A 26,715-nucleotide genomic window follows, 5' to 3' on the forward strand; every position below is an offset into this window, starting at 1 on the left:
GTTGGTGCATTCGCTTTTTTTCCTGCTGTTTGTTGCGCGTGCACAACAATACGCACCCGAGCTGACGGTGGGATGCGTAGTGACGGGTGTAATCTTGCATTTGCATAAAGATCATCAGGATGCACGCAATCAAAGGTACTTGTTTGTTTGTTTGTTTACGTTTCAGCCGAGGGTTCTGTCGGTTTTTTCGATTAAAACCTAAAGTGCCTGTGCACGGTGCTTATACTCTTACGCTTTTGCAGCAGAGTAAGTGTTGCATTGTCCTATCTAACCGACCTCTGTGTTACAGTTGCGAACGCGTCCCTTTTTTTTTGCTACTCCCCTCCGATAATGGTGGTGGACAAATTAAATGCGATTTATGGCTTGAGTTGTTTCGCTGTAGTTTAAAATTTATAGACTTTTAAATGCGTTTGCCCCGGGTTAAGGTGTTGGCATTGGTGGAAATTTGCATTTTGTTTATGCTACGCTAGGAAGCGTTTTGTAAATTGCGATCGTTACATTTTTTTTCTGCCAAAAGCTGTTCGATTCGAGTTTTTTTCGAATTCCCCAAAGATGTAACGATCCAACGCATTTTTACCTAAACAGAAGCGCCATCAATATAGCGATAATTACCGTGCAAAACTGTCACGAGCGGAACAATACATCACTTTTTGATGGCTGAACGGGCAGAAAGATTCAATCGAACGTTTCCCATCGCTCCCGCCGGGCGCGCGGAATTGGAACGATGCTCAACAATGCAATAAAAACCACTTGATGCGCTCTGCTGGTGCGCTGTTATGACGCTACTCCAGAAGTACCACTTTTCGGACCGTTCGGCAACTGCTTCGGTTCCATGGGAAATGGGAAGATTTCCTTTCGATGCAAATGGTGCAAACGTGAATGTTTTTTAAGTGTTGTGGGGTGTGTTTTTTTTTTCTTATGCTGCTCTGCATGGGAGGGGGAATTATGCCATTTTAATAGCATTGCAACACTTGCGTTGCGAGTAGGAAGGCATTTTTGGGGTTAGAGTGCATTGGATGTGGAATGTGTTCGAGTTTTATTGCGCAAATTTAACTTTATTTGAGGAATGATATTCGACTAAATGACAACACAAAGTTAAGGCAACTTGTTGCTTATAATACAGTGCGTGCAGAAACATATGGCTACATGTGACGTTGAGGGCAAAAGACAAGAGAGGATCGAAATGATGTTCTACGAAGTTACAATGAATGATCCAGATGCCTCGGAAAATGTAAACTTCAGATCAGATCTCAGTCATTAGATTCTCAAATATTCCGAATCTGAATGTCTAATTCTATAATGTCTATTAATGTCTTTGCACGTAACGTTATTTGAATATTCATTACGAATCGAATCCGTGCTGGATCATTAGATCATCAAATATTCTTAAAGGTTTTCTTCAATAAAATATTCTAATTCTATAGAAATTCTGAAGAAATGAAAGGAACTGCATCATCAGATATTTAGAAGCATTATTTGAACATCTTCGAAGAATCATTCATCATCAGATATGTGGGGTATCATGTTTGGTTCATCAGCTCATCAAATGTTCTTAATTTTAATATCTAATTCTTTAGATATTTTGAAAAAAATTAAGTGATATAGAAATAAATCAACAAATATTCAAAAATGTCATTATTATTATTATATTAGAAATATTAGAATTATTAGAGTATTAGAAATTCCGAGTCATTCAAGACTAAAGGTACAAGTATACTAAAATTCTGTCACAATGAATGAATGGTAAAGAATTATTAAAAACTGTTTTTTTTCAAAATTTTGTAGAATCGACTATTTTTATCGAATATTGAAATTTTTTATTTCTTTAAAAAAACTACTGTACATATAATTACGCCATGGGCTGTAGATATTGATTTGAAAAATGAAATGAAATGAATTTAAATTTAGAATAAATAAAACAAATACAATTAAATTTTATTCTTGCAAACAAGAACCCTTTCGCCGAACGAATTAAATCAACAAAATTAAGAAATAAAACAACACATGGCTACCCGCATCGGTTTGGGTTTAAACGTAAATAAAATCAAATCAAAGCAGTTACCATTATTCGGGATAAAATCAACATTCGATTGTAATCTTTTGTACAAATCTAACTTCCCTTTCGTGGTACAGGAACAGGGCAGAGGGTTTTGTAGCGGGGGTAATGAAGCCAACCCGAACTGTTAGTGTTTGTTTTGAAACCTGATCAAACCGACCACAAATCCTAAAATTCGCCCGGTACAATGCGCGCATCCTGTTGCAATCCAACATTACACCGTTGGAACAAAAGTTTCCAACCCTGCCCGAGGAGGAAAAGTGGTCGAAAATTGTCGAATTTTCCTCATCATCGTAGCAACCCTTCTCTTACATCTGGGGCTTACAGGCGAACGCAACTGTAGGGACGGGATCTAAACGGAAGGGTACGAAACAATAGTGTGTATGTGAGCTGAAAAAAAAGAATAATCGTTGATAAGTGCAGCGTGTTGAGGACGAAGCATGTGCGTACTGTGTGATTATGCAAGCGGGCAACTAACGCCGTTGTTACACGTTTGGTCCCTCTAGTAGGGTGCCCGAATGATTGATCTCATTTCGGTGACGTTAGTGACGAGTTTTTTTAATGTTCCCGTTTGAATGTTCGTAACTGTAGTTAGGACTCAACAAAAAAAAAATCCAAAGGGAATCGGACTCCCTTAACGGACCACTAGGATTGTGGTGAATGCTGATGACTTTACCGATTATATGCAAAAATGCACACCGCTTAACAGGGTCTTAACTGTTGTGCCATGTGGCAATATGTTAGCCTTCTGCTTGCAAGAATATTTTAAACTCTTGCCTGCAGTATAGTTTCGGAGGATTATTTTTGAGTTCTTTAGGAAAGGATGTGAGTTTACACAATGCATGCTATTTATGCATTTATGTTGATTTTTTGTACAGCTCCTCTTAACAAGGGTGGGATGCTTTCAATGTAGTTATGAAAATAATTGAAATTTAATATTATCTAAATCTGTTCAGTTCGATATTAAAATCTGTAATTTGAACTCTTCAACAACTTTCCACATCAGTTATTGAAAGATAGCAATTCAATTACGATAAGAGTTTTAAAGAAAAATATTAAATTCAACTACTTTCCACTTTTTGATTAGTTATACATAAATTCATGAGCAAACCGGACTCACTTTGTACAAAAGGAGATGTAACGAAAAAGACAGAAACAAAACGAGATAAGATGTAAAGCGATGTTACAACGGTTTGTTTGGTTTAGTGAGGGTAAAGCGTGCGTATCTACACAAGCCTTTTGCGGGTATGGGTGAACTCACAACGGGACAGTAGCAAAACTAAGTCCAAAATTAATCGCTTGTAATATTTAATTTCATAAGACAAGCTTTTCAATTTGAATCTTTCCAACCATTGTCCAGGCAAAAGGTTGGTGTTTTTAATTTAAAAAATGAAACTGAATTCTCGGTCTTAAGCACTAGAGTTAATTCTAACTTTAAAACCAAACAGAATAAATAATTATAAAGTCATGTTTCCCCACAGGTTCATGAATATATGACGATTTCTAAATCTTTGAGGATTAATGAATCTTTGGAGCAAATAATCAACTACATTCATTCAATTTTAAGATTCGTTCAGATTCATTGCTTGTCAGGACCACTAGTTCCATTAGGACCGTTCCTCTATAACAACGACTGTCGTTTTGGCGGCGAGGGAAAATGGTGTCTAGTAAAGCAAGCAATGATACAAATTACATAAATAATTTACCCATTTTTTTACCCAAAAGAGAGCAAATTTTTCATTCAAATAGTCCATTTTTTAGTTTTAATGACAACTCACATTATTTCAGTTTAATTTATCTAATCTTCACACGGCAATCTAATGATCTTATGGCAATCTAATGGGGATTTGCGTTTGGTCTAATATACCGCTTGATAAAGCTATTTGATTTTAAAGTCAAAATTCATCCGGCAGAACTAGTACGAAAATATGTAAATCCTCTTTTTATCCTTCTCGGTTGGTTACAACTTTTTTTACAACTTCCTCGAACATTACATCTAATCAAGCACATCGAAGTACAACAACAATACTTACATAAATTCGCACCGAGATATAAAACTTATGGAAAAGAAGTATACAGGACGTAGCTAAATTACTTTTTCAAATAATCAACGGGCAGCTTCGTAATAAAATAAAAGTTATGACCGACGATTGCCACTGACCGTCCCAGAGTGCGCAATGCGTTTGGCCACGCAAGAGGGGAAAAGTACGTTCGCGCTTCGAACGGTTTCCATTTCAAAACCGAAATTCAACCGTAGCGCGTGTGTCAGCGTTTGTGGTCCGTGAACTTAACGCAGAAACTTGTTCGCTTGTTTCACATCTCGATACCGTGCCCGTGCCCGTGAAGATCGAATGTTGATCGAACGCGTTGTGGGACTAGCAGTGGATGTTTAATTTTATAACGTTTGTTTGCGCATAGGAAGCCCCGGGTTCCGGTGTGTGCTGGTTGGTGCGCGAGACCAGGAAAGAATAAACAACGTCCAGTGCATGTGCATCGTGTGAGGGGCAAAAAAAACGGCGAGGGCAGTTTATCAAACGCTGTGGAACGGGATCGGGAAACATAATCGGTGTGGGAATGTTTGGGTGATGCCGTTGAATTCGTGCAGTGAAGGTGATATTAGTGACATTTGTATTGTGATTTGTTGATGCAATGGAAAGAAATCTTCAACCATCGGCAGTCGTAAGGCCATCGTGCACGTTTGAAATCTTCTAGACGGTAAGTAGGAGAACAATTTTATGTGTGTATAAAACAATTTCAGCGAGGGAATATCCTTCCCGTGCGTCATTTGTTCAAAAAAGGCTCGCACTTCCTTTTAACCCAAGCGTCCGTTTCTGTTTGCGACAACTTCCTTCTGCCTACATTTTCTTCGATCATTTGTTCTTTCCGGGGACGCCAAAACCGTTTGTGCGGTCCTTCTTTCTTCCCTTCGTTCGCTGCTACGGCCGTTGCGGGTGAGCCACGCATGCGACACACAGAACACCGGGCTGCGCCAAGCCCGAGCGTCAGGTTTTGTCGTAAGGCTTTTGGTGGTGGTGGAAGGCTTTGGGAAAGGGATCTTCTTCCTTTTTGCATTCCTCGCGCATACCATCGATCGGGTCGCAATTGGGGTTGAACATTGTGTTGGTCCCGCCTGCCTGATGCGGGGTCGATCACTGTGGAAGTGTACGGTGCACCGATGCACATTTTCCTTCGTTTTATGCGTGTTTTTCCTTGCCACATTTCCTTTCTCTTTGTCGTGTGAGAATGGCTTTGTGTGGCGGGATGTGGCGAATTGTGTTTGCCGACCCTATTGTCTCAGCCGATTGTTTATGTTTCTCAACGCGGGCCGATGTATGCTTTTGTGCGGTTTAAGAACATTATATCCCGCTCCCCGGGCGTCGTCAACAGCGGCCAAAGTTGAACCGATTAGGGTTTGGTCTGCTTTTGTTGCTTTAACGAATCCGCAGCGTGAGAAGAGAGGAAGATTGTGATTGTTTGCGGTTGTGAAGGTTAAGAATCATTCTTCCTAGATTGGTGGTGTTTGTTCTGTAACGGCCTCACGCGAAAGGTGAAGATCATAAATTTGCTGAAATATAGGAGGAAAAAAGTTGTCTAAATGTTTTTGTTGGTTGTGAAACATTTTTAACACTAGAGCTACCAAGCGTTTTTCATTGATGGTCACTTTACAACAAATTCCCATGTCGTGGATTATTTTTTAATACGTTGTTGAGTTCATACTGCAGAAAAGATATGTAAAAGTCATGCTACTGTTGTGGTAGAATTGTTTTACCCCAAAAATAATTGTAATGAAACTGAAGCGTTTCAGTCAAACGGACTGGACCGGCAGTTCTAGTGCTAAACACATATAATAGAATTAAGGATATTAAATAATCTGTTCCAAAGTTGAGAAGAATAATGTTTTTATTTAATATTGGTTCTACAAATTCGATTCCAACCCGTAGAAGAGAAATATTTGCTCACGGAATGGCAAGGGTGGGAACTCACATTATGGTGGGATCTAAAAGGAGGTCACATATTGTGAGCTGTTTCCGAGTGGTCAAATTATCAATGACATTGATGGAGTATTGATGATAAAACGGATAGCAAATTACATTAGATAGGAGTCAATAATATTCCATCACTAGCATGTCACATCTTACTGTTCTGGTAATCAACTGTCTGGAGGATGGTACATGAGAAGTTCCACCAATCTAGCATTATATTCCAAACTTGGTACCATTCGCCCATTTTTGGATAGAATGCTAGAATGCTATGTGTCAGAATCCGCTTTGTTTTCGAATTGCAATTTCCAGTTTCTCTTTTCATTCTTGAACTCAATTAGACGAGAATTTGTTAAAAAAGTTGGACAAAAATTGAAGTTTCTTGGGGACAATCGTTTGGATAAAAATTATAAAACAATTATCCCCAATAAAACCTCCAACTTTTGGGGGTAATACCTTGGAAGCTTTCTTGTAAATCTATTGTTAAGGTAGTAATGAATTTTAAGTCATGTTAAGTCTTGAACTCCTGCACTGTAAGACCCACATTGAGGCTCTATTTAGGCTCGTGAATTGAAGACACGTGCCTTATTGCAGACATTAATTCATCCGCGTGTGTGTGTGTTTTCCTTAAACGGTTGTTGTTGTTTAATGGCAGATGTTACAAACAAAGTATGTGTACTCATTGCTATTCATTAATTCAGATCAGTACACTGTACGTTTCCTCGTGCCATCAACCCAGCCCAGACACCACCGGTTAGCAGAAAGAAAGCTAATAATTTAAAATGACCTTCCAGCGCAACGAAATGGGCCTTTGTTAAACGGCGTAACGATCGAGTCGGTAAAAGTGTCGTCCCAAAAAAAAAAAACACAAGGCCGCGCAAAGCGCAAAAATGTCTTGTCGCACCGGTCGCTACACGGGCGTTGTAATGTTTTCGCTTAACAGTGTCATCGCCGATTAGTGTCGATGGTACACGCAGCATGGGAGGATCATATTTCCATTCCGGTGTCGCTGAGCGAAGTGAGAAGACGATTCCGCATCTGGAAAGCGGAAGACATACAGCCAGGTCCATTCATCGTTTGGCACACCTTAAAATTAGTGCCAACGCATTGTTGAACACCCGGCCGGTAAAAGCACCGCAAGGTTTGCCGAATTCCGGCTCGAAAAGAGTGGTTTTGGATGGAATTGCGCAACCGGGCGGACAATCTCGTCCGGACGTACAGATGCGCAGACCAGACGAATTATTTTTCGCCACCTTTGCCAAGTCACGCGGACGGAGACCGGGCGGGCTTACGAAACCGTGCAAGGGAAAAGGGTGTGGACGGAATTGCCCCGAAGGGTTTTATGGGCTCTTTTGTGCGCCCGTTTGAATCACAGCCGGAACATTGTTATTGTCTAGAGCTCTGGCGGAGGTTCGGCTTTTCGGTGGGGCGCACCACAAGCGTGAGTCACGGCTGCGATGGCAAGAATGTGAAATTGAGCCTTCGCATCGGTTGAGTGAAAACCGAAGTACCGAACGGCAAGGGAAAAGTGATCTGTTTTGATCTGCACCGATGGGAAGATTCCGCAGATGCCGGTGGAGAAGAAAGCAGCGGGAAACGGGCGTGTAGGGGTACGCGAAACATAACAATAACAAAGCCAAATCCAGTGCGACTGGCAGACTGGCAGCAGCTAAACAGGTTGACCTGGGCCTGGTGAGTCGACGCCTGTTAGTAATTGAAGCTGGAGCCGCTGACGAGCCAGCGGCGTGCATGTAACGTTATGTTACGTTTCAATGCGAAACAACACGCAGCAAGGCGAAAAAAGGCACTGATCTACCCCCAAGAAGATCCGATGGGAAGGAGGCTTGGAAAAATCAAGAAAAAAAGGTGCTTTCTTTTTACACATTCGTATCGATCGCACACGATCGACGATTCGACAACAAAAAAGGCGCGTAGCGGAAAGAAAAGACAGCAGGCAATTGCAATGCGCGATCAGAAGAAAAGCACAGTTTCCACAGATGTGTGGAGTCGACAGCGTTTCAAGGCGTGGCTGGAAAACAGCTCACACATCAGATTACGATCTGATCATCGAACAATTGGGTCATATGTACAATTATCAGAAACGCACAAGCACACCAGCCCGGATTCCCCGCTAGTGGGGGCCCAGGAACCTCAGAGATAGTGTTTTTTGTTGTTGCCTTCCCAAGTGTTTGTTTATGTTACTCCCAATGTTTTTTTTTTCGCTTTGCTTTGCCAAGCCAAAAAAGGGGGTGAATAAACACAACAAAAAAAAAACAAACCATAAACTCCCCGGGTAATCGTGGAAAGTAAGGACGGAACGAACGGAGACACGGCCCTGCCCAAGCCTTTTATCGGAATTCGAAGATTCAAGCGGTTCGATCGACATGCCCGACATGTGTGATAAATCATGCGAAAACTCTGCGGGCCAGTGCTGCGGTTTGGTTTATGGTTAATTCAACGCACGAATGCCCGGTTTGCCGTACAGGTTCCAATCGGACCCACGACCGAAGGGAAGGGCTTTCGGGAGGCATCCGGGGCCTTTCATGCCGCGGCGCGTACACATTGTTGCCCGGGAATTGCCTCGGAATTTAATGAAGTCATAAAAAAATATGTCGATTGACTGTAATGGATCGTCGATTATGGGACCGATCGCAGCGGTGCGCATTTATTTCAAGACTGATCGCTGCAAATCGCTCCGATGACATCGTGCGATATTCGTGGGACGTGTTTCGTGTGCGTATTTGGAAGGTTTTGGCCGTGGATTGTGTGAAATATCTGAAGAATGTGCGTGAGGTGGCTCAGTACATTGAATGTTGAATGTCCACGTCTGATCAGTCCTTGCAATCGATTTTAATTGAGAATGATCAGAGGACCTGCAGGAATTGTCAAAATCAGCGTTTGGAGAATAATATTTCTGGTGGAATGGTTCTCAACTTCGGTTATGGAGAGACGTGACTTTCTGAAGAGGAATGAATATCAAAAGAGCTCCACGAACTTCTAAAGCTCCAGAGATACTTGATCGAAGACTGTTATTATCATTCTCAATATGCAGATATGTGAGATAATCCTCAGACACCTCAGAATTCTGAGATTCGTAATTCCTTGGAGAATGGATATCGTTCTTCCAAGGCTAAAAACTGAAGTCATTAGACAATCAAAAAACATTGAGAGATTAAAGAATTTTGTGTTGCATACTTTTTGCAGCATGTTGACACGTTTGGATCACTATAGATGAATGAGATCTTGCGAGTCGCGTCATGATTCTTCACATTTACAACATTCCTAGGAGCAACAGCATTCAACGAGCAAAAAAACTAGACCAAAGTGTAAGCTGCCAGCACCAACAATAGTGCCGTCTAATGGCAACTAATGCATCGAACAGCTTAACAACAACAACGGCACAGGAATGTGTACGGGCCAACAAACGGAATTGATCCATCCGGCACATCTAAACCGGTCCCGAGGCGGACATTCCAACAGTCATTCGATCGCTAATAAATATGCAATGACACACTAAGCACGCATTTATCGCCGATGTCTCCTTGAGCGGGGCGGGCACTCGCAGATGAAGGCCGTTCGTGGGTAATCGGCGGATGTCGGATCGGATGCGATGATGGTTAACCTTGAAACTGCTAATCACTAACCACGGCATCATTGGCGGGGGTATCGATCCCGAGAGAGAAAGCCAATCCGGTTCCCCACGACCGAAACCCGAGGATGGATCGAGGTGCTAAAGATCTAGCTCCGAGATACTTGGACATATGGGTCGGCATTTGGAAGATTTCACAAGCGTATGCAGCTGTCGCCCTTTGGCCAACACTTGTTGTCCTATCCGCCCAGGCTAATGAAACAGACCAGACCAATTGATCCAGATTGCCAGTAGCACCAACATCTCGACCTCGATGACGCTTAAGGCAGGAGTCGTGTGACAGTAAAATTGCCACCACCATTTTAATGACACTCGAGCGGGGGTCTGGAGCATCATCGCTGATACAACTGGAGGTGTTTTGGACCCTTGTTTCCCATCTTTGTGCCGCTTTGCTGGTGTGTTGCTCCTGCGCTCTTGTATGCACAAAGACGCACCCAATCGCCATATTCCATCAGCCATCGTTTGCCTAATGCACGCTAGGCCCGTTCGCGCCGGTGTGCACGGTAAATTGCATTTATAATTGTAGTTATTGTAGCGTGGGGAACTCGTCGATTAACGTCGGTCGGTGTCTCGGCAAGACGGAGCGGATCTCGCGGCGGGCATCACGACGATCATGACGATCACCGTGCTCTCGGCCCCAGCCACATACTGCATTAGCCGTTTCGTTTTCCCTGTTGTTATGCATACGGTCTTGCGTTCGGGAGGTGTGTGTATATGCTTGGGATGGTTGTGTTTGCGGTCTTTCTTTCTTGTTGCTCCGTTTGCGCATAACTTTGCGCACCATTGTTACCGGCATTGGCTGGGTGTGAAGTGATCGGGTGCCGACGCTAATGGACGATGCGTGTTGTTTGGGTGGTAATGTTATGGGTGCTTTTTTTTTTTTGATTCACCACATTCCTTGCTTTACATACAGCCGTTTTGATTTGTTGCAATTGTTTACACGGTGTGTATACAGATCATTAAAATTGTTTGAAAAACCAAAACGCGTATGGGCAGGACAACAGGGTGGCACCAAGCGATCTGATTTATGGGATTGTGCAATACGAAGGTAGGAATACTAGCTGTTGCTAGTAGTAGAAGAAGGCAGAGAACAAGTTTTAGAGCATCGTTTGGGAATTTTATTCCAATTGCACAATGAACGATTCTAACAGATAGAAGCTGTTTGTGCCAACTTCAACCTCCGACTTGACGCGACAGCAAGATTAAATTTTCTGCCTTCCATCAGCGGACTTCCTGTTCGCCCGGTAAGTTTTATGTGCGAATTGAGCTCTTCGCGCAGACAACTGTTCGCTCCACTTCGCTCCCAACCATTGACCTTAGACGGAGTTCGCTTTTGTTTTACCACAAATTAATCCATTTGTCTTATTCATATTACGCCTGCGCGAAATGACGTCGGCTGTGTTGCTTCGTGGGTGCAAAACACAGCCTTTGTCAGCTGTCAATTTTTTTTGTTTTTCGTTAGATATTCAATTTGCTCCGCCACTAGACCGGCACAACCGGAGAAGCAGTGCAGCGAAAAATAAACCAAGGTCGTAGGTTTTTCGGTTCCAGCATAATAATAACGTTAGGGACGCCCAGCTCGGCTTACAGCCCGAAATGGAATTGGAATATGTAATGCAGAACGGTGCATGCTTCGAATTGATTGAATCAATGCTGGTGCTGCGCGTTATGGTACGATTTAACGCATTTTTAGGCATGATGGAATGTAGGATTTGTGATTTGTGTTTTGCTTGTTTAAATAATTTTCGACAGTTTTAGAATATAGAAAAGAGTTATTTCTGGCTTCTTTTGTATGATAATAATGCAATACATCAAGCACAATTCATTTTTCGTAGTAAACAGATCATTTGAGAATAAGACTAATAGATTAATCAGGAGGAGAACAATAAAAGAAAAATCAAAAGAAGAAAGAGGTATTAAAACTACTTCAAATGGTCCAAAACGTTATATAAATGATATAAAAATAAAGCAAAAGAAAAAAAAACACATAAAATAAACAAAATAATAGAATGTTGAAAAAACAGAACAAATATAATTACATAAAACATAAAATATAAACAATAAAATACAAGTACGAACAATCAGAGTGAAAAATAAATAGATAAAAAGAGACTGTAGGACAGATAAACTGTGATAGAATAAATTGATAATAAAAGATTAAACCAAAACAAAACAAACGGAACTAACTAATGTGATAGTCAAGGTTTATACTATGATACAACGTGACATTAATGAAGCAACAATCTATAAGTTGTAGAAGAAAAAAAGATTCCAAAAAGTCATAAAAAATACTAGAAAAAGAATAATATTTTAAAGCAGAGATGATGAATTTATCGAAGCAAAATTCTAACTTTTACACATATTTAGCAGCTTCGAATGCAACATTTGAAGTAGACTGGAAACTAAACACGACTGAATTATACCCTTGATTAATACGATCGTTTTATGTACCGTGCCGTGTGGAAGTATCGTTCATCATCCGGATAACGCATAATTGCCGGTGTATCGTTTTGTGACAGACGGTGCAATTCCCACCGCAACGAGGTGTGCAGCATCGCAATTCACCGGTGCGTGACCACGCTGCATTATGCACCGGTAAGCGCATTAGCGGTCGCCGCATTCGGCAACATAAGGGCACGCACGATATGCCGACCCCTTTCCCCCACACCACCCGGGGCGTTTAAGTGTGTGCGGAAGATCGTCAAAAATTAGTTTTTACCACCCATTAACGTGCATGCACCTTTTCGTCCGTTTGGTCGGGTTGGTCCCGAGGACGAGGGGTTGGAAACGATATCGATCGGTTGGTCCGGATGCGTTTATCAACCTCGGCCACCGGCCGCCTAGCTGTGGTTGAGCGGTTCCATCCACCATCGCTGGACAATGCAACATATTTAAGGCCGGGCCTTGGGTGGAACGGAAAGGCGAAATCATGCGTAACGTCTTTGCGAGGCGCCCTTTGTGTCGGTAAGCTGCACCGCGGACAAGTTTGTGGTCAAGTTCATGCATCAGCGCAACCGGAGAGCCCGGCCGAAAGGGACGCGCACGGTCCGTTTTCGTGGGGTTTGCTTTCCCCCTCTCTATTTCTATTGCCCTGAGGTTGGCTAAAGAGGGTCTCTCCACATACAGTGATTTATCATGCACACACCATGCCGTTGGCTTTTCGATAATAAATATTCCACCGAAACAGCACAGGGGACAAGTCGAAAGTAACACCGGTGTAACACGGACTGAATGATGCGTTACGACCTTGTACCGGAGGGGGAACAAATTGAATAGAAGGAAGTTGCAAACATCTCCACCCCTGTCTTTAGGGTTCTCTAATCGGCGGACAATGCAATGGCTGCGTGACCGTTTCCCCGGGTTCTCGGGTCCTGCGCAAGTGCGTTATCCATTAACGATCTTTTCAACACAGCGTTACACAACTAATTGTTTGCCAAATCGGTTTTAAAGCCCTCCTTTCTCGTTATGAATTATGGAGCACTGCTTTTTGCCCGTGCCCAGAACGGAATGCCGGTGCCGTGGTCTGTAGGCTACGGTCCATTCCATCCAATTCCAGTTCTAGATGAAGGATTTCGTGCTGACCTTCGCCGGCTGAACAAGACGCAGGTTTTAATGGTGTCTAGCAACCCTCGATCCGTTACAACGCGGAAATGAATCATTGCTAATCCTTTTCTGTGGTGTGTGCGAGCATGTGCTAAGAATGTTTAAAGCCGTTCTGCGCCACCAAGCCGGAATCCGCGCCGGAATAATTATTAGAACCAAGCGCTGCACGGTACACTCAACACCTCGCGGTTTTATGATGGGTGTTTTGGGAAGAAGGCGTAATGAGTGAATGCTGATCGATAGTCTGGGTTGTTCTAGGGAACTCTGCTGTTACAAAACCAATTATTGGTGCGTGTTCAATAATTATAAAAGTAATTAAGAATTATGCAAAGCTTCTTGAAGACTATGCAAGTCACTCAGCTCCTCAATTAATCGGCACAGTAAGAACTCAGTCAAGACAACTTATCTAGCGCTACAACCACTTCGCGGTTTTGGCCTTCTGTAGGAATCCTCTGAACCGCTCACGGTTGAGCACCTTCGTCTGCCAATCCATTATCCAGGCCTTTCTGGTGGACGCATCAACGGCATCATCTCAATTTGGGCATTCCACGTCTCCTCTGTCCAAGTGGACGACCTAAATGCACTTTACGGGCTGGATCGTCCGGTGTCATTCTGATGACGTGCCTGGAGCCCATCGGAGCCTGGAGAGTCCGCTATACGGCAGTGAGCGGCTCCTCCATTGCCCTTTCACACTTATAGTGGACCAAAAATCCTTCTAAGCATCTTCCTCTCGAACACAGCTAAGAGGGTTTTCTTGAGTTTTGAACAAAGCTCATGTCTCAGAGACGTGTTTGAGCACTGTAACTGAGTCCCAGCTTCGTTCGTCGCGAGAGTGGAGTGTAGTGGTTTGAATGGAGAAGCTTCTTTAGACTGTAGAAAGACTACCGAATCTCAACATCAATGCTGTTGTCCATGTTGACTTGCAGCCCGAGATAACTGACTTCAAAGGTGCGTTTGCCTATCTGTACTGTATCATCCTTGTTTAACTAGCCCTAAATTCTTAGCAAGGCCGCTGGTGATGTTACCATCAAATTGGGTTTTGTCTTGTTAATCTCCTACTCGAGGTTTTCTGCCTCCTGTTCAATCCTTTGTCATGTCATCAGCGTATGCCAGGATCTGGATTGACTTATAGAAAATGGTCCCCGAAGTTTCAACTTCCGAGTCGAGGATGGCCCTCTCCAACGCTAAGTTGAAGAGTAGACAAGCTTGCCCATATCCTTGGAGGAAACCCTTGGTGGTAGCAAAGGGCCCTGAGAGTTTTCTATCTACCATCACCTGACATGTGACGTTTGGTCATTTTCATTCGTTCCGTTCCCGGAATTCCAAAGGAGCTCATTGCGTCGTAAAGTTTTACCCTGGCCTTTCTGTCGTATGCGATGGAGTCAATGAAGAGATGGAAGAAGTGTAGCTGCTGCTTCGAAATCTTCTCCAAGATCATGGTGAAGATCTGATCAGTGGTTAATTTTCCGTTTTGGAATCCTCTCTGATAGTTTCCAACTACCTTTTCGACGAATGGGACAAGACGATTTTGTAGTATAAGGGAGATCATTTTAATTCAACACCGTAATACACCTGGAATTGCTGCACTTTAGCGTATCTCCCTTCTTGTATTACGATAGATGTAATCAAGATTCCAATAATAAGGCATCGATTCACTATCCCATCACCTCAGTAATAATTCGGTGACTAATCCTCAGTGTCCTAAATTTGGTTTGGCTGCCACATGTTCCATGTAACCATTTGACATTCGTTGCCATTAATTTATTTTTATCGCTGGACGCGTGCCTACAATTCTTCCATGCCAGCATATTTCGTTGCTAACGAATAGGAATGTTTCGTTTAATGAAGTTGACCCTATCGGTATTCGTGGGACATAAAATTCCGGCAGTACGTAACTCGCGGCAATTGAGCTAAAGCTACAAGGAACGATGGTTTGGAGGGACCCCTACGGAAACTAGGTTATGTGGTTCGAAGGGTGTAAAGAACCTTTCGCGACATTAAGCGACTCGCGGGATTTATAACTTTGGACGGGCGGTGAAACACTTTCAGCCAAACCACACCTGGTCTCGGTTTCCAACCACCGAAAGGACCGGAAGTTTCACCCGGGGTTTGTACCGACCGTTCCTGGCCACGACCATCAACATGGTTTTGCGACCACAATGTCGTGCAGAGGTGCGCTGCTGGAGGACGCGGGCCGAGAATTCACACAATTATTCCGCCGAAAGCACTTGGCCGGGAGTGCTGCGGTTAATCCAAAGCGGGGTTGCTGGTGAAGTTTGTGGGGCCCGAGTTCTCACTACCCAGGGAACCCCCACGCTTTGGTAGTCGCTGTCAGTGGTCTGCGGTGTTCTGTCAAACCAACCGTAAAGCCCTCGGTGCTCCGGTTGGTTGATTGGAGAATTGCGTGCCCGGCCAAACTCCCGGGCGGGTGTGTGTGTGTGTGTGAATGAAGTTTAAATGTTGCTTTAGTGATTCTTCCATGCCCAACTTCTTCACCGGTCACTGATGCGAGACTCGCTCCCATACAGGATGTAAAGGACCAGGTCTGCGCGCTGTATTGCGCTTCGGGAACTGAGGCATGAATCCGAAGGGTATGTACGTGTGTAAATGCGATAGGAGCGGCCGTGGCAAACAAAATAATAATAATAACAAAAAAACTAACAAAGAAACCTTCATAATACATAAGAAGCGTTCATCGTCGGCAAGAATCGCACTCCGTGCCGGCGACACGGTTCCGTGAGCAGAGCAATAAGACCCAGCGCTTACGTTCTACGTTTACTTTACTGCGGGGTCTTAAAGCCACCCGGCCGAAACCAGGCAAGATGTTCTTGAAGATGGTTCTACCGCCATCAGCGGAAAACTCCATGTGGTGTCGAAGGCACCGAAATGTGCTTCGTGCTCAAAAGTGGAGGAAAAAGATAAAAAAGACGAAAACATCCGGGGTCAGTGTGTGTGAGTAAAGATCGGACGTGCAAGATACGGCTGGACAGTGGGTCCGAAAATTTGGTGCAATAGAATTTAATGCGCCCGGAATGGGTTCGGCGCGAAGAAAAGGGACACGCAGCAGATTGGGAAGTGTTGGAAAATAAATAATAACGCCAACATGCTATTGGAACACGATCGAACGTTGGGTTCGCCGATCGGAACGACGTAATTTGTGGAAGGAAGGAAATGCCTCGTTGACCCGGCCGGTTTTTTTTTTTGGGTCCCAGGTGCGAATCGGTTAGCAATATGCTGCGCAGATAAAAAAAAAACTCGCGTTCCCGTAGCGTCTTGGCGTCGATTGGGCAGCGAGTCGGCCTTTATTTATTACTTAGTTCCCCCGTTGCACGATTTTCCTTATCTACCCGCCGTCCGGGGAAGTGGTGAAAATTAAAGTATTTCACCGAAACTCCGGGCTAGCAATAAGGTTTCATAAAGAAATTATCACCTTTGGCCAACTACACCCCCCGGGCTCATTAGCTTGGAACCGAGTCGGCATTGCGTTGGTGTGTCCGGAGCACTTCCCATCCGCGGTGCACTGTCGGATGGGGATAAGATCTGCAATTCGATACAAACTATAGTAACAACGTCTTAAGGCTGGGGAAGGGAGGCGAAAAACAAGCTGATTACTAGAAAACTTTGCGGCGCACTTTCGATAGAGCTGCTTTAAAATAAATTTCTCTTTCATTTCAGTTTTCACGAGCCGGGCTCGCTAAATAGGTGGGTCGCTTCCTTCATTTTTTGGTGTTGTTGGTGTCTACCACAAAACTTCCAAAAAGCGAAGGCCAATAGTGCGTGCGTGCTCGGGCAGGGGTATAAGGGGGTCAGCGGTGGGGCAAAACGGAACATCTTAGCCGTTGCGATCGCCGAGACAGGCGGAAAGTAAAGGTCAATTAAACAGTCGCGAGCCTTGTTAAGTTGCGAATGGGAGAAAACTGCCGGACCGGCATCAAGTGAATATAAACCTGCAAAAGGGTAGCAAGTGCTGCGTCCGTCAGCAGGGTTGAGTAGTTAAACGTTGTAGGTTGAATTGAATATTAAATTATCTTTGCGCATAAATGTTGAAAAATTGCGCGTCAATTGTATTGATCTCATATTGAGTATGAAAATTTGAGACTCTTTTCTCCTGAAGTGTAATGGAGTTTATTGAAGTCCTCGACTTCCTGAAAGAATGAGTGATCTTTTTAGGAGTTTATCGACAAAAAACAATTTTCACCATTTAAGAGTATTTCATACATTAATAAAGAATAAGTACAAATTCTTATCGTTGAACGTCCTCTGAAGAACAGCACCTGATCTTCTTAAAGGTATGCCATAATTACCAGCACGATCGAACGACCCAGCTGCAACCCATTACTGTGCGAAATGTCTTCATTTATTTACGTGCTGTTAATCGCTAAAACATCCCACCGATCACCATCGTTCGTGGTACATACACGCACGTACACCCTTGGTTCTATCGCGAAAGACACAAGGGCCGGTGCCCCGTGCGCGAGATAGCATTGTTGCGTGCGGCTTACTTTGCACCACGTTTGGCGGTTATGTCTTATGTTTCGGGCGTATGATCGCACACCAGACCCGATGACGAAACAAGCAACCCCGCGCTCGAGGTGTACACAAGGTGGGCAATTCGAAAAGAAGAGCAATTTCTGCGATGCGATTATATCACATACGGGCCAGCATGTGTGGGTAAACGTCACGGCCCGTCGAAAGGGTGCTGATTGTGGCAGTTTGCTTTGGGATGGGGTAGTTTTTTTTTTTTTTTTTTTTGCGAGGCAAATTGAAGGCAAATTATGTGTGCAAACTGGAGCGCATCGGATCGGTACATCGGGATCGCATGCATTAGGCGCTCTAGGCGTGATGTTTCCTTAGGTTCAAGGGGGAGCTTGGTTTTCTGCTGCTTTTAGGGCCGGGTTGGCAGTGTGCTGTTTCGTAGAACCTTTTGTTAGGATATGTTATACAATGCTGGGTTTGGGGAATTATCTAAATCGTTGTATCGCTTGCTTGAGAATGCACAAAATGATTATGTGCGCACAGAACAGAGCATGAACATCAAAGCCGAACGACTGATTACGTGTGTTATCTTTAAATAGTGTGTTATTTTATCTATTGCTTAAAGCACGCCTACCTTTCACGACAAACAAAGACAGGGAAAGAACTAGCTAACTCTAGCTATTATTTTAAACGACGTACTCTAGAGCGTATAATTATGCTCAAGATTTGCGTTCTGTTTTTACTTTCAGTCATGCTTTAAGTTGTTGTTTTATGCGAGTGGCGTCGGTCTAGATCCGTAGTCTAGGTGGTAGTGATGGCGGTCTTTCACACGACAGTGTGCGGTATCAAATCCCACCCGGGAACATTCCTCCCGTATCTAGGATTTGCATATTTGACAAAGCACGTTCTGAAGTCTTATTGTGGGTGTACAAAATATTCACAAAGAAACACCACAATTCAATTGGGGCTTAAATATGTGGAACTGCAAAGCCTTTTCAGTCTTGAGCCAGTGTTGGGGGAAGAAAGCTTTTGTAGTTGAATCAAGCTCCCCTTGGAAGGAGATCCCTAGAAAGTGTGAACAACTCCAGACTGTACTTCAACTTCATCAGAATCCCTGACATGACTCTGAATTTACCAGTTTATCTCAAAGAAAACCCTATATGTTGGATGATATGTGTCTTATAGATCGTTGCGCTAAGAACAAAAAGTGACATCATCAAATTGCGTCAAAGAATTGACAAGCGTACAGGGGTTTTGAGATGAAACTTATATCATTTCTTGATGCTTTTACCGATACACTAGGAATGTTTCCTCTTTTTTGGTAAATTCTCAGACTTTTTGACAGTTGTGTGTTGTGAGCATATGTCAGTTCTTCTGAAAGGTCTTCATCCTGGACAAAATCTGCAAAGTTGGAAGAATTCTATAGCTACCTCCATACATTCCAGTTCCACTTTAAAACAATCTATAAAGGACTTTAACACCTTAAACTTGAGCTTGAGCTCATCATCAATAGTTTTACGGACTAATTTTAAATTTTCCAATAAATATTTTTCTCAATTTCAGATCACCAACTGTTCAAGCACACTTTGTCGGTGTCGCACGCTTAGCCGATCCTCATCATGATAGTGTCGTGATGGAATCCGGAACCATCGTCGTTAGTCATTCGCCAGCAGCCATTCCGAGAGCATTTCTGAATGAACGTTCTTCTTCGATGGTAAGTACCCGTCTGCATCTTTTGCAGCAGTTGGGCTAAAGTCGTTAAAGTTTTGAAGATCGGGCTTTATATCTAATTTGATATCTGAGTCATGGTGACGTTTTTTTTTCGTTATCGTACTTAATAGTTCCTAGAGAGCTTTAGTGCGCCGTCAACCGTTTGGATTGACGCATCGGGCTGCACACTTTTTTCTCTCTCATTTATGCAAAAAAGGGTTACCCCTTAATCATCAGTTTTTTTTTATTCAATTCGCTCGAACACCTCGGGTCGGCCGATACTGTCTGAATCAACGCGCAACCCGTGCTGGGCCTACCAACTCTCCTCCTCCGGGCAATGAATGATTGATTATACGCCCGTTCGGAAAGATGATAAATGATAAAATGGTGTTGGCGAACGATCGAGGGGAAAGTTGTCGGTTGACACATTCTTGTCCGATGAGTGTGTGTACGCTCGTCGAACATCCGACCGCAGGCGCGAAGAGATACAATTATGAAAATAAAAAAAAAAACCCCAAGTACGCCTGAGGTACAACCGTGGCTGAAACAGATCCCGACCGTGTCTAATCCGGCCGCGATGGTGAAAATGTGGTTTATGATTTCGAAAGTGATGCTGAAGTTACCATTTGTGTGTGTGTGAGCGGGCGCATGGTGTGATGTTATTGCAGCGAGCGTAACGTTCGTTCGTTGGCTCGGGTGAACGTGATGAATTTATTTGAAGCATTCGAAAGAAGGAAAAAGCTCGATCCCAAACCAAATCACAACCAGAAGCCAAATTAGCGACTGAGGCAGGGCTACTGGCGACCTGGTGGCTGAAACTGCGAAGAAAGATGGAAAATCAGATTGACTCGCGAGGCGTGGGACCGACACTTACCTACTCTCCGCACGTTTAATTCGTACAAATGATAGACTCCAAAGATCGATCCCGGTCTCGGTTCGTCATCAAAACTGAGTGTGTGTGTGTGTGTGGTGGCAGGAAATATAAAGTGCAAGCTTGTTGGTATTCCACCCCTGAGCAGTTACATTATGCCATTGCAGGAGAGTAGTTGCTTTGAATAGCAAAAAAGGGCCTCCACATGGTAGGTAGCGTTATGTAACGATAGTGCATTGATTTGTTTGCCACAGCACTCTGCATCGTTGGTATTATTCCATGTGCACGAGTCAATTCTGTTGGTGGTGGACGAGGTGTTAGGATGTTTCAGTACGTTGTAGAAAAAACATTCAGCCACGTAAATCGTCCGTGAACACACGAACGGCAATTAATTGTGGGGTTTAACCATAGAATTAAGGTCTTGAGAGCAAAGACTTGGATGCACATTTGAGAGACTTAGAGCATACAAAGAGTTCAAAGTGAGATAACATTAAATATTCTCCTTCTTTCCTTCTTTCGCAGACCATTCTTCCATTGCAAGGCAAATCACTACAACATCCCCCCAGAATGTCGCAATTGGAAACTCTAGAAGCGAAGGTAATAGTATAAACACAAACGACAACTCTTCTTAGACATGGTTTTAAAAACCCCATTTTGTATGTTTTTCAGATGGCAAATATTGAGGTTTCGCTGTGTGCAGGAACACCTAGACGAAGAAAGGGCACGTCCCTTGGAGGGTCTCTGTCAGCTCGCTCATCCCCCAGACCCGAAGCGCCACCTTCACGCGAATTGCGAACGGCTTTACAAGATCGAGAAGCTGTTATACAGAAGTAAGCCTAAATCACTTCGATAGCTTGAGGAGTTCTTAAAGCGAATGGGTTTTAATGTAACATTTCCTTATTGCGCTTCTTGCAGTTTACGGTTACAACTCGGCCTGGGAAAGCTACCACGCCCGACAGGGCCACCGTTGGACGATACGGAGCGACCAGTTGCCGAACAGCGACTGGCAAAGCTGAAATCAGACGCCGAAACCAAACGGCATGTGATTAAAAATCTAAAATCGGCACTGGAGAAGCTCGATGTGACAGAGTGCGTTACGGTATGCAGTCATCCTCAAAAGCGTAACTAATAGCCCTTCCGTTCTTTTTAGCAATATTGATGTACGAATACGGCAGGCCGAACTGGAGTATGCGCTTGGGCGGGAAGAATTGCAGCTACTTTCGCTGGTCGAGGAAGCACGAGCCCTGCAGGGACGGCTAGACAAACCAAAGCAAGAACCAAACACCCTCTACGGGATGCTACAATCGGGCGCAAGCCTAAGTCTGCTTGCTATCCGTGCGTCGACGGGTCGCTGGAACGCAAGTACCAGAAACGAGCAGCCCGGCTTCTGGGTAGACTGGGTGCTGGAAGGTGAAAGTCTACAGCGAGGCGATCGTATCATTGAAATCAACGGTAAAGCGATCGGTGGCCGTAATCGGGAAGAGATGGCCCGTGCGATTGGTTCTCACTCCAAGTCGGAAATAGTGGTGGCACGTGCTAGGAAAGCACCGAGTGTGAACCATTTAGCCCATCAGTCACTGCAGCAAACGCAGGCCGATAATGTTCGACTGCAGCACCGAATATCGTACCTGGAGGATCAGGTGAGGGAGTTGCTGAGTTCCAAAGACAGCGGAGTGATTCGCAGTGGAGTGGCAGTGAACGGTAGTGGCGGTGCACATATTACTTCGATCAGCATCACCTCACCACCTTCGACGCCACCGGAAGGTAAAACACCGCAACCGCCTCACATCTACAACTACATCGATGAAAAGGGATCCTCGCCGCGCAATGGCAGCCCGGGGCACGTCACAACGACCACCATCATAAAGGAGTGCGATCGAATCAATGGCGAACTAACGAACGGGGGATCGGATGTGTTGAAGTATAACTTGCGCAACTCGCTGTCATCGTCCAAGATCAGCATCAATGGCAATGGGGGAGATTCGCTGACGGCCCAGTACTACAATCGCAAGGAAAGGGATAAGCGAGAACGCGAGACACGGCGACAGGATCGCGAACGCTATCTGCAGCAGTTCGGGGCAAAGCTGCAGCGCAGCACCACCGATCTCGAAAGCGACTGCGATCGGAACCGCTTGCTGCAGCATAGTCACAGCCGCAACCATGCCCGTAGCGTAGAGCATTTGAATGGCGAACGGAAGCGTTTGGTAGCCGCGACCACGCACGAAACAGCCACGATTGGCCGTCGTGGCGATATTCGGACGGTGAAAAGCTTGGACTTTGAGTCCGACACCAACGACCAATACGCCTCGGAACCGTCCGGCCCGGTCGGCAAACATGCCGGTGGTGTACGGCCAGCACCGCCCAAGAAACCGCTCCGTCTGTCGTTGCAACGTGCGCAGAGCTTGCAGACGGTAGACGGACTGATGCTGGAAGCGATAGCCGCCACCAACGGGCACGATAGAAAGCGCGGCATGAAACGATCTCACAAGAGTGGCACCAAAGCAACCGATCCGAGCGCGACGATGACGTCCCAATACATTGAGAACAGTGTGCCGATGCAGACGGCATCGCTTGGACGGCAGAAATATATGTAGGACAGTAGTGGGATCGGGCAAAAGGCAAAAACTGTTATACGCTACTGCTACTGCTGACCATAGCGAGCGTACGGGAGTATATTAGCAATAAAAATGGAAATTGAATAGCAATAAAATATTCTGCAAGTGTAAAAATAACCGTAATCATGTATCTATTCCTATAATTTCATCTTGGCATAAGAACCTGATTGCCACATAGATAATGTCTGTTATTTAACGATCGGTTTTGAGACGATATTTTTACTTTAGATTTGATTAACACCGTTAATAGACGAGATTTAGTATGGTGTTTAATTGCCTTTGGAGATAAAGTGAAACGCTGGTGTTAATTCAATTATCATATTTGATAACACCGCAAGCGCGAGTTATATTTCTTTCTTTCAGAAAAGAGTGTGAAACGGTCGATTGCCAGAAACCAACTAACTATTTTATTGAGCTTCACGATCGCGCCGACATCGATGTATCGTAATTAGGCCAACTCCATACGTTGACCTGTTGTTTGCGCCAACAACTGCTGACGATCGCCGCATCAGCATAATCGGTGTCGCTCATCGACTCACCGTTGCTAACTCGCCCCCCCTTAGAGGTGAACGTCCACGATTCACGTTGTGTTTCGGAAATTTTGCGTAGCTTGCTTCGGGTGTCACTTCTGCTGACGAACGATTAACCGTTATTACCGTATGCGTTTTTCTGCACCTGTTTGCATACAAGCAGAGAACTGCTATTCCCAGTGCACTGAGTGGAAACACAACACCTCCGAAAACGGTTATCGATGGCCAGGTAAAGTGAAGAGAGTTGTTCTCCAGACGAATGTTCTCCAATTCTTTGCGAGTTTCGATATGTAGGTCATGTAGTTGCTCCAGGCTCAGGTTCGATATTTCCAACTGTCGTTTGATAAACACCCCATCAAGCGGATAAAGGTTTAGGGCTCCAACGAAATCAACGAATTCATACGAATATTTTACTTCGTTGATGTAGATATCGCAGGTGTTGGAGCTTATCACATATGAACCCTTTAAAGTCCTGTTACTTATTCCGCAACTGGTGGTGAGGTTGAAAGCATCTACGGAATTTATCAATATGGCGTGATTATAAATCTGTAGAATTTCTGATCTTGCTGGGTTCTTCGTGAAATTACATGACGATTCTTGTCCTTCCATTAACTTTGGAATACATTTGGATTCATCTAACTCTACTTCATCGATTTTAAATATTTTCGGGGCTAGGGTGTTCACTCGATATCTCACATCATCGTGTTTTAAATAACGGTCGTGTTGCAGGTGAATCAAGCCTTGGTGGTGCAAAACGGGGTAGATTCTTAACTTTTCGAACGTTCTTGGGTCGAGTTTCGGGGTTTTGATTAGCAGCATCACTTCTTGGTGGTTGGTGGCTACAGATGCGTCGGCATAAGAAAGTGCTTCTAAGGTTGAATGGAACGGGAGATCTTCAGCTGCTAAGTTTTTTTTCTATACATTTGATTTCATAATTCGACAATATTTTTTCATTAAGTATATTGGCTTTTGCTACAGAAATGCTATCTACTATATCTTGCATGCTATCTATTATTTTTTTTAAATGAAAGTAAATGTTAATGGAATGAATTTCCATCGACTCGGATTGGAATTGAGTAATGATGGTTCGAGTCTTTGCGGTTAGTTCTTTGATCTGATTATTTATATTCCTATTTATTGTTATCTGTGCGTTGTTATCTTCTATAAGATTATTGAGTGTCCTGTTGATAATTGTTAAATCATTAGCGTCTGGAGACCCTGCTATAAACTTCCACATTGTACCTATAGAGTCCCAGCGCTTGGAGCGTTTCATTGGCAACATTCTTTTTAATACTGAATTTAGCTCTTCAAATTGCATTTCAATTATATTGGTAAATTGATTAGGACTCATTTTGTCGAAATCCTCTCTAATAGATTTTATATAGACTTTATATGCAGTTAGGTTGAAATGGTGTATGTAGATGTAACTATCTATTCTTAATCGAGCCGATCCTTGATTCACCGCAATTATTGGCATGTTATCAACCCTCTGTATAGAAATCCTCTGCTCGGCTATGGCGCATGTTACGTATAGGAAACTGTAAGAATAAAATAAGACTTTAAAAAGTGTGGTAGCTGACAGTTGGATGAAGATAGTGGAATGAATATTATCTGATTTTTAAATCATTTTTGTGAATCTTCCTTCCTTTGTCTGTTACGACGGTGCTGTTATTAACTTTGGTTACAGTTAATCTTTTATATCTGGGTTTATGTTTTAATCTAGCTCTACTTTTTTCGTAAACGTTTTGATGGTTTTCAATTTGGATAGCCTTTCTTGACTTATTGTGGTATTCTAAATCTTTTCCTTGTTTTGTCAAAAGGTTTTTATACACTTCTTCGATAATGTAACCTGACTTACTAGAGGGAAGAATTATTTCAATTGGAGTGTATTTTGTTACGGAATGTACTGTGTGGTTATATTTGGATAAAGCTATTTGTAATGCATCTTTAGTTGGGTGCATGGGTTCTTCCTTTTTAACGATACGATATAATTCTAAAATAGTAGAGTGGAACCTCTCTATGATGCCATTCATCTCACTCTTTCCGATTGCAGTGACATAGATGTTTATGTTGTGAATGTTATAAAAATTAGAAAGTTCTCCTGCTTGAAAAGATCGCTCTCCATCCATTACGAGGATTTCTGGTGTTTTGTATCTTAAAAGCATGTCTTTTAACGTTGGAGCTATATCTACTGTTGCTCTAGATTCAATGGATTCGATTTGTGCAAATTTTGAAAATTTGTCAATATACGTTAAAAAGTAACAATTTTCTAGAAAAAGAATATCTATATGAGCGATTTGAAATGGAGCATTTGGAATTGGCGTTTTTTGCAGAGGATATTTAATTGGGTTCCTATCATATTTACTTTCATTGCATATTTGGCAATTTGATACAAAACTTCGGGTCATTTTAGAAATATTAGGAAAGTAATATTTTCGTAGAATTTGTAATTTGTTTTCATTTGCTCCCCTATGTGCTCGTTTGTGTACGTCTTTTACTATATCCCATTGTTTGCTTTCATCTTGTACATCTTCTAAAATTGTTTGAGAGAATCGAATTTTCAAGATGATTTTATCTCCAAAATGCCTTTTGTAGACCTCTTGCATTTTTCCCATAATATCTTCAGTAGTAAGTAGACCATTTATCTTTGAATAATCAAAATGCCTTTTAAGGACCTGCAATAGAGAATAGTCATTAATATCATTCATAAAAATACAAATTCGTTTGAAATTTGGGAATGGTGTGCTGGTCACCACTTTTTCTTGACCTTTTTTGATCACTACCTGATGACGGAAAACATTAATTGGTGCTTCAGTTGATATTATATAAAAATCACTTGAAGTATCAGCGGAGTGTTGAGTAGCAGTCATTGAAAGTATGATGCGACTAAGTGCATCTGCTACAACATTCCCTTTACCTGGTTTATAGAGGATCTCGTGGTCGTGTTCCTCTAAATATGATTTCCAACGCTTAAGTTTTGCATTCGTATTTTTGGGTGAGAGTGCAAAAGTAAGTGGTTGGTGATCCGTTATAATTTTGACTTTGGCTCCATAAAGATAGTTTCGGAATGTTTGTAACGACCAAAAAATGGCTAACATTTCTTTTTCAGGAGCCGAATATTTCTCCTCTGTTTTTGACAACGTTCTCGAGGCGAAGTGGATTGGCTTATCTTTTCCCAATTCGCCTTGAGAAAGGACAGCACCAATAGCAAAGTCTGAGGCGTCG

General features: G+C 43.2%; 1 protein-coding gene across 1 annotated transcript; it reads left to right on the plus strand.

The window, feature by feature from the left end:
- Window positions 1-19,397: 19,397 nt before the first annotated feature.
- LOC128714512 (uncharacterized) lies at window positions 19,398-22,939 on the plus strand. The gene is made up of 5 exons (XM_053809386.1): window positions 19,398-19,478; window positions 20,868-20,942; window positions 21,015-21,175; window positions 21,261-21,434; window positions 21,496-22,939. The coding sequence occupies exons 1-5, from the start codon at window positions 19,398-19,400 to the stop codon at window positions 22,937-22,939; spliced, it is 1,935 nt and encodes a 644-aa protein (XP_053665361.1).
- The last annotated feature ends 3,776 nt before the right edge of the window (window positions 22,940-26,715 follow it).

This window comes from Anopheles marshallii, chromosome 3 (genome assembly GCF_943734725.1).
Source record: "Anopheles marshallii chromosome 3, idAnoMarsDA_429_01, whole genome shotgun sequence".
Taxonomy (NCBI): Eukaryota; Metazoa; Arthropoda; class Insecta; order Diptera; family Culicidae; genus Anopheles; species Anopheles marshallii.